Source organism: Vicia villosa, linkage group LG2 (assembly GCF_029867415.1).
Source record: "Vicia villosa cultivar HV-30 ecotype Madison, WI linkage group LG2, Vvil1.0, whole genome shotgun sequence".
NCBI lineage: Eukaryota > Viridiplantae > Streptophyta > Magnoliopsida > Fabales > Fabaceae > Vicia > Vicia villosa.
In genome coordinates, this window is record NC_081181.1 from 194,836,081 (window position 1) to 194,845,453 (window position 9,373).

General features: G+C 34.3%; 1 protein-coding gene and 1 pseudogene across 1 annotated transcript; one reads left to right on the forward strand and one right to left on the reverse strand.

Moving 5' to 3' along the window:
• The first annotated feature begins 958 nt into the window (after nucleotides 1-958).
• Nucleotides 959-5,677, forward strand: LOC131653434 (putative disease resistance protein RGA1; annotated as a pseudogene).
• A 170-nt stretch (nucleotides 5,678-5,847) lies between these two features.
• On the reverse strand, nucleotides 5,848-7,975 carry LOC131653435 (ABC transporter G family member 10). Its single transcript, XM_058923570.1, has one exon. It carries the CDS (start codon nucleotides 7,822-7,824, stop codon nucleotides 5,959-5,961), a length of 1,866 nt encoding a protein of 621 aa, XP_058779553.1. The 5' UTR covers nucleotides 7,825-7,975; the 3' UTR covers nucleotides 5,848-5,958.
• Between the last annotated feature and the right edge of the window lie 1,398 nt (nucleotides 7,976-9,373).

Sequence of the window (9,373 nt, forward strand, 5' to 3'; positions counted from 1 at the left end):
TAGGGGTATAGTTAAGGGACCAAAATGGGTATTTTGCGTTTAATAAATTAACCTTATTAATGTGTTGGAAGTTGTGTATAGAGTAATAATTAAGAAACATAAGACTATGTATACTGATTTACATGTTCAACACCCCCAATTTTTACTATTTACACTCCAAGTCATCTTCTCTCACTTTCACCTAATAATTCAACACCCATTCAACTTTTACTCATTACAATGATTTTGTTTAATAAAATTACCAATGATTTTGCAAGTGTTTTATGTGGCCATCACTCCCTCCTCATTCAGCATGTTGAATTTTTTAACACCAATTAACTCACCTCACTTTCAACACCCCGTTACAACCATTCAATTATTTAATATTATTTTCAACAACCCCATTGTAAAAGGTCTAATTAGAAAAATAACAATCATTTCTATCTTAAAAAAGTAAGAATAACATTCATTTTATAACAAATATTTTTTCTAAAACGACAGTGTGAAATAGATGGAGTATTAAATTATACGCCTTAATCCCTAAATAAGTGTCTTTCTAGTTAAAAAAGATTTATCTCAAAATAATAGTGTCTTTACTTTTCTGATGCAACATTAATTAACTTTTATCAATTTTACCTCTAATAAATATAAATATGTATAACAACCAATAGTAATTAAAAATAATATTATAAAAATATTTTTTCATTGATTCAATAATTACCTTTTTTTTTAATATTATTTTTTTAATAATAGTGTAACAATTATAAACTACTTTTATTTTGAGAAAAGAATATATTTATTTTAATAGATAATTATCCAAATTTTTATGGAATTTTGATACTATTAAACAACCAATATATGTCAAATTATCATCCTAAATCCAAATCCCTGCGATCTTTCTGATCTCATGCATAACTATCCAAAAAAAGGTAGAGTTTTTTAATTGAAAACCCTACTTAAAAAGTAACATAGGCCATTTATGTTGACTTCTGAGTCAAATGAAGAAAAAAAATGTTAATGTTGACTTCACTTTGAACGTTAGTTGACTGCATTTTTCCTTTATGAGCCACTTTGATCTCATTTCTGTCCATTCGACTCAATCATGGCTGAACAAATCCCATACAGTGTTATTGTAACCATCATAAACAAATTAGCTTCTTCTACCTTCCACGACCCCACAATCCTTCACTGGATCACAAGATTCAAACAAGTACTTCACGATGCCGACGATTTCCTCGATTACTTAACAATCCATGATACAACCCTCAAACTCAATAATCATGGAAAATTGTTGAATAAGGTTAGGGATTTGTTTTCGTTTTCATTCGAGAAAAATCCACTCGCATTTCGTGTTAAATTAGTCCGTGAGATTGATAATGTTAGGAAGAAATTCAGTAATGTTGCAGAAGATATGTCTAAGTTGAAATTGAATTCTAGTTTGGTGGTAGGTTTTAAACAAAAGGAAGGTTCCTGGAGGGAAACAAGTTCTTTTGTTTCGGAATCGAGGATAGTTGGTAGAGAAGAAAACAAAAATGAGATTATTGAGTTGTTGAAAGGAGAGGCAAATAGTGTTTCTTTTATAGCTGTTGTTGGTATGGGAGGTTTGGGGAAGACGGCGCTTGCTCAATTGGTTTACAATGATGCTCAGGTGGAGAAGGTTTTTGATAAACGGATTTGGGTTTGTGTTTCTCAGGAGTTTGAAGTTAAATCGATTTTGAGTAAAATGTTGAAATCGTTGAAGAACGGGGAAGTTGGTGACTTGGAATTGGATATCTTGCAAAGGAAGATTCGAGAAGAGTTGAGTGGGCAAAGGTATATGCTTGTCCTTGACGATTTGTGGAATGAGAATCAGCTATTGTGGGATGAGTTGAGAATTTGATGTGTGGAGGTCAAGGTAGTAAGATATTAGCGACAACTCGTAGTAGATTGGTCTCGCAAATAATGGGTGTAAACAACCCGTATGTTTTGAAGGGTTTGACCAAAGAGAAATCGTGGGATTTGTTGAAGAAGTTGACCTTTGGTGAAGTTGCCAATAGCATGAGCCCGAATCTTGAATCAGTTGGTCAAAGGATTGCAGAGAAGTGTGGTGGGGTTCCTTTAGCAATCAGAACTGTGGGAGGTTTCTTGCAGACTATAAATGAAAAAGAAGATCAATGGTTAACGGTTTTAAACAGTGATGTTTGGAGGCTGTGCGAAGAAAGACAGAGTATTATGCCGGTGCTAAAATTGAGTTATCAAAACTTGCCACTAGGGTTAAGGCAATGTTTTGCCTATTGTTGTTTATACCCTAAAGATTGGGAAATTCAGAAGGATGGTTTGATTCAACTATGGATGGCTCAAGGATACCTTGAAACTTCAATTGAAACACAATCCATGGAAGATGCGGGCAATCAATATATAAGGATTTTGTTGATGAGATCGTTTTTTCAAGATGCGTCATTAAGCAAATACAACGATATAATTTCTTTCAAAATGCATGATTTGATGCATGACCTTGCAAAATTGGTAGCAGGAAATGATTGTTGCTTGCATTCTGAGGGGAAAGGATTTATTGGAAGCCCCATGCACATCTCTTTTCTATCTAGTACCGCTTCTTCACTAGATCTTTTAGATGCTAGTGAGCTGCGCACCGTTCTTTGGGCCAAAGCCAAAGCGGGAAGTATTTCGGATGCCAAATTATCTATCCCCAAGAACTTGACATATCTGCGGGCTATGGATTTGTCATATTATCCTATAACGGAGCTGCCGCAGTCAATAGATAAATGCAGGCATTTAAGATATCTGAACTTGTCTAATTGTAAAGAGCTGATTAGTTTGCCCAAGTCTATTGGTAGCTTGGTTTGTTTGCAATCTTTGAAATTGAGTGGGTGCCGGAAACTTGTATTTTGTACTGAAGTTATCACAAAGTTGATTAATCTGAGACACCTTGAAATTGCAGGCTGCAAAGCCTTTGCAGACAAGATGCCTCTTGGATTAGGACAATTGACTTCATTGCAGTCGTTATCAAGTTTTGTAGTGGGGGATGGTGAGGTGAGGGACTGTGCCAAGCTAAATGAATTGAAGGAGCTAAATAACCTAAGAGGTCATATGAGAATCAATAATCTCGGCTCTGAAAGATGTGGCATTAGAGTCACAAGAAGCAAATCTGAAAACAAAGAAGTACATCCAAGTCCTGGAGCTGAATTGGGGAAAAAGTCGATATGATGGGGTAATAGAAGGAAAAAACAGTGAGACCAACTTGCAGTTATTGAATAACCTTTGTCCTAATCAGAATTTGAGAAAATTGAGAGTGAGTGGTTATCCAGGATTGAGGTTTTCAAGTTGGCTTCCTTCCCTAACTAATATTGTTCAAATCAACTTCTACCGCCTTTCCAATTGTCAATATCTCCAACCATTGGAAAGACTTCCACAGCTAAGGAGGCTTCACATTAGTGAAATGAATGAACTAAAGTACATTCATTATGATGATATCTCTGATTTGTTCTTTCCGTCTTTGGAGAAATTCATCCTCTTTGGTTGCAATAACCTAAGGGGATGGCAAAAGTTGGGAAATGATGTTGATAACCATCATTTACTCCCTCCTTTTCCTCGTCTTTCGTATTTGGAAATTTGGGACTGTCCAAATCTGACTTGCATGCCTACTTATCCTTACCTCGCCGAGTTGAAGTTAATTTCTTGTAACGTAATGCCAATGATCGAGATTCGAGACATGTTCGGTTCAGCTTCTGTCTTCCTCCTTCAACCCTCTTTCCGGCCTCAAGCATTTGTACCTCACAGAAATAGACCTTGAAGCAATGCCAGAGCAGTGGATGAAAAATCTCAAATCTCTTGAGCGCCTCTCTCTTTCGGGATTTCCTGTTATTGTGCCTATGTCACAACACTTGCAGCATCTTTCTGCTGAACTTCAGGAACTAAGAATATGTCAAGTCGACAAGTTTGATCTATGGAGAGATGAGGGTAACGCCAGCATTCAATGCCAAGTCCCTCATGGTCTCAGATCTCTGCAGAAAATATCCATAGAATTTTGTGAGAACTTGAAGGCCTTGCCAGAGCAAATTCTTGACCTCCAATCACTTAGAGTGCGTTTGGATGAGGTAATTAGAAACTTTAAGGAAATTTAAAATTCAAAGCAATTCAAATGATTCAATTGAAATCCATTCATTTTAAATTATTTTGTTTGGATGAAGTATTAAGGTAATTCATTGTTAAATTTTTTGGGTATTTTTTTATAGAATATAAATTTTTTGGACCAAATTAAAAAATTGAAAAGTAGGGACCAAATTGCAATTTTTAAAAATTTGAAGGACCAAATTGTAAATTTTAAAAATTATTAAGGGCCAATTTGCAATTTTTAAAAAAATTTTGGGGTCAATTTTATAATTTTGGAAAATATGAGGACCAATTTGTAAAATTTGAAGAAATAATAATAACTAATACATTCTATGGAACATGAGAGGAATTTCAAATTCTTTGGTTTTTGGTGTCATTTCAAAATGATTAAATTTAACTTGGATGAAATACTCCATAAATTTCCATCATTTTAACAATTCTTCATTTTTGTATCCAAACAATGGATTTTGGTCAAATCATTTTAAATTCCCTCAAAACATTACTTTCCCTCGTTAAAATGCTCCATCCAAACACACTCTTAGGCATATTAAGATCCTTCATTGCAATGATTTAGAGTCACTTCCTGAAGGCTTGTGTTGCCTTACAGATTTACAGAGACTTTATATTATTCACTGTCACCTCCTTCGCAAGAGATGTCAAATTAAAATTGGAGAAGATTGGCCAAGCATTGCTCACATCCCAGACATAATTGTTGGTTGATTCTTTTTTAAGGTAGCAGAGGCTATAACTACACCGCGTTTCTCCAATTTTAACTGTAGGACATGGATTTAAACAATAGCAGGGCATTTTCACAGTGTTTTACAAATATTTCATTGACAGATAAAATGCGAAGATTCTCTCTTGTGTCTCTTCAAATATATTTATCACTTCAAGTTCAATCCTTTTTGAAAAGTGACAATTTAAAGATTGTCAAAACCTGTATAAATTCTGAATTATTGTGCATAAATTATTCAGGTATAATTGGTTTCTTGTATTTTGGTTTTAGTTAAGTTTCCCATGCACTCTAGTGTAAATGATTTGCTAGAATAGAACAATACAAAGTTGTCCATCATCTTCAAACTTTTTTTTTCTTTATTACTGGTTTAATTGTTCTAAAGCCCAATAATCCTCGGGTTTAATATGGAGTTACCAAATAATTGTTAATTACGTTATCTCGGTGTCTTGCAGACAATTAAGAATGCCACAAGTTGAAGACAAGATAATTTATACAGAATTGGGGCTCACAGAATAACTCAAGTGAAGAAACCGTAGCCTCTAGGAGCCTGCTCTGCTGTTAGACTGGTCATTTTTCACAATGCATCCGTGATCTGTTGATTGGTAGGTGGGCTGCTTTCTATGATGTAAGAGCATTGTCGTCAATTATGGATCACGTGAAATTGAGGTTTGTTTTAATTCCACTACGTTACGATGCTATAGCTGCTGTATCACAACACTTTGTATTAACTCTCTTATTGCGGAACAATAGCCATTTGTTAAAGTTTTGTTGTATACTATAGCTGTTATTTGACAATACTATGTAAGAGGGAAAGATACTTATCAATGCATAATCCTTTTTTACAGTTTCTCCCATCCTTGATCTGAAGTTAGTAGTAAACTAAATATGCATCATAAATTTTTATATTTCACACAATTGTCTTTGAACAAAATGAGCAGTGAGCATTACATTACATGTTAGTAGTTATACAGGATGAAGCCATGAAGTAAACCATGGCAGTTACAAATGGATGAAGAATGAGAACAATGTCAATATTTTTTTGTATAAATCAATAATAGTATTTTCTCTGCTTGTAAACAAGAATTATGCATTATCATAGATGAATAAAAATTAAATTAAAATACGTAGCTGATTTATTTTCTGCTTCTGTAACATCTAAGCCAAAGAATTATAAAGTTAAGCACTCTATACCCTATTATGAAGCTTAACATTAAACCCAAATTGGACCATTTCTGTGACTCTTTCAGACCTTGTTGACTTAAGAACTCAACTCCATATAATATGCATTCCCCATTGTTGTTAACTTCTATGCATCTCTTTTTCCCTTGCTCGCCTCCATACTCATTTATCATAAGGCACTCAAATGGATACTTGAATAGACTTATATAGTGCATAAAAATCCAGTAACTAGGTATTTTTTCCTTTGATATGAAATAGCCTGAGAATAGAAAGAAAGACCCCATTAGACCAGCAATTAACGAGCTTCCGAGAATGAAATTCGGGACTAGGGCGCTGAAACAAGCTACTAGAGAATTCGACATTAATAGGACCAACCAAACCACTAAGGAGAAGTAAAGGAAACCGTCGATGTCTTTTCTTAATCCTACCAGCCAATAAACAGGAGTTGTGTACAGAAGACCAACCATTAGAAGAAAAGGAAGAAACACAAGTGTATTTGCTAAAACATATGAAGAAACACGATAAGCTCCTCTTGAGGTCTCTCTCATGAATGTTGTTCTCTCCTCTAAGAAAATAGGCAGACCTTCTGTTGTTGATGATAACAAAAAGGTAAGGCTGAAAGCGAAGAAGCCGCTTCGCGTTTGTAATGCTATTTTAGTTTGTTTGTTGCTAACGTTCAAGAATATGGTCCCCAATACAAATCCAGCTACTAAGGCTTGTATGACCCTTGTAACAAAGAGTTGCTTGGTTCTGAAAATGTTGCTGCAAAATCTTTGACCTAGGATTAAAATCTCCTCCATTGGAGAATTTGAGTACAGCATAGCCTTTTCTTTGACAATCATAGAGCACTGCAATCTCATCTTGTGATCTTGGTTCTCCTTTTCATCATTGAGAAGAAATTGATTGTTCCGGCCGGATTCTGAAGTACGTATAACCAAGGTTTGCATGACATCAAGAACAAATTCTAGGACATTGACATGGTGAGGAATGCGATGACCGGATAAACTGAGCCTTGCCTCGAGAAGATTCAGTGAACCACTATGTGTGACAAATCCATCAGATAGCAAAATGAGGCTATCAAGTTGCTCTAAGATTCGAAAACCGGGTTGGTGGATAGTTAAAACAACTGTCTTGCCTTGATTAAACGCCATTAGTCTAAGCATCGAGATTACATTAAGAGCTGATGCTGAATCCAAACCTGAAGTTGGTTCATCAATCAAAATAATTGCAGGGTCGTGAACTAAGTCGACACCAATGGAAACTCTACGCCTTTCCCCGCCCGATATACCATGGTCTGATCCATTGCCGATTCTTGAATCTGCAATAGGATCCAACCCGAGCTCCTTCATCAACTCTGCAACTCTCGTTGCAGCCACTTTTCGCCCGCCGGGAAGCCTCAACAAAGCACTATACATGAGCGTCTCCCTAACCGTAAGCAACGGAAACAAAGCATCTTCTTGCGCGACGTGCCCGGATTCTCGTCTGAATCTGTTCACATCCATAGGCATGTGATTGACAAGTACTTGTCCAGAAACTTTACACGAGGGTATTCTCCCAGCAAGAATCTCAAGCAGTGTAGTTTTTCCAGCTCCACTAGGACCAGCAATAGCAGTAATCTCCGCCGGCCTTGCTTCACAGTTAACATCCTTCAAAATAAACTTCGAACCTCTCGTAGGATTCAAACCGAAACAAAGAGTTCTAAATTCATCAAATTTGCTGCACAATTTGTATGATAAGTTTCTGGTTTCTAATTTATACGAACCTTTTCTAGTGCATGTGATGGACTTGAATGATGGTTCCATTGTTGTGTTTGTGTGCATGCAAAGTGAGAGAAGAAAAACATGTATTGTTTATGTTATGTGAAGAAAACACAAAGCAAGAGAAGGAAGATGAGCTAACACACCAAACTTTGAGCTAGTTATAAGCTAAGAAGCCAAAATATATTATGTAAATATGTAATGAATGGAGCTTGACATTTTGCACGAGATTTGACTTCATCTACTTTTATATTTTCTATTGAAGTGTAGGACTTGAAAAGTGTTTGGCTAGCTCAAATTGTTTGAGAAACTGAAAAAAAGAAAAGAAGAACATTAGAGTGTATGCATAAGCAGCTTTTCTGGTGAGCTGAATATTGACTGTGCAATGTTGGTGTTTGGTTGCCCCACTATCTTCCCAATGCATCATAGATTGAAACAGCTCAAAGTTTGGTTGGTGGAAGATAAAAAGTATCAAATATTCTAGAGTTAATAGTATATATTTTCTTTTAGTCGAATTAGCAAGTTCTACCTTATATTAATTATTTTTAATTCTAGAGTACTTGGATGAGATGTCGGTGGTCTCTTCTCTTCTAGTTTAACCAAAAGTCGAATTTAGTTATAGACACGCAATAGTGTTAAATCTTTTAAAAGAGAGTTCACCGTCTATTACAGTCTTACAAGGCTCGAGAGATTAGTCTTTCTAATTGCGCATGGTTTATAAAAAAAAAATATTATTTTTGTTTCCATTTAAGATTTTTTTAGTTTGGACGGTTGTGTATTTCTCTTTTGTTTTTCAATATATTTTAATTTTACTTGGCAAATTTTTAAGATATCAATTTAAATTGGAGAGTCAAATGACACAACAAAACAAGAGAATCTTTCTATTACCAGTATAAAATCTGATTTTTTTTTTATAGGATTAAAAAATGTGTTAATATGGTAGATGAGAAATATGTTATTATCTCAATATTCTAATCCAATGTTACTAACTACGATGATACTAACTAGGATGAGATACTTTTCAAATGAGATTAACAAATCTATGTTAACGTTTTTTTTTTCTTCTCAATCTCTGCACATTTTTATTCAACTATATAATTCACAATATTGTAAGTTTCTCATATAACGGAATGATATTCCCATGGGTAAACCACCGAGGAAAATTGTTAATTTAGTGAGCTAAATTTTTTATTTGTTTTGATAAAAATAAACGGGCTAAGAAATGAAGATTCGAAAAATATCTGAGTTTAATTTTTGACAAAAAATTTTAAGCAGTGTTATGACATCTCTACACCAGTTTTAGATTACTAGGATTTCATTTTTTTAAGAATCAGAGTGTATTAAAAAAATTAAACATATAAAAAAAAAGTTTTAGATTACTAGGATTTATTTTTTTAAGAATCAAAGTGTATTAAAAAAAATTAAACGTAAAAAAAAAACAAAATTGACCTACAATTTATAATTGGATTGAAATTTATAGTTGTTTCAAATTATATTGTCGAGAATGTGATAGTAAAAAAGCAAGTATGGTTTTTTAGTTTTAAAAATTATTTTTAAATATTTTTTATTCTTAAGAATTTTATTTATATATCATTTATATCATACATGGTTA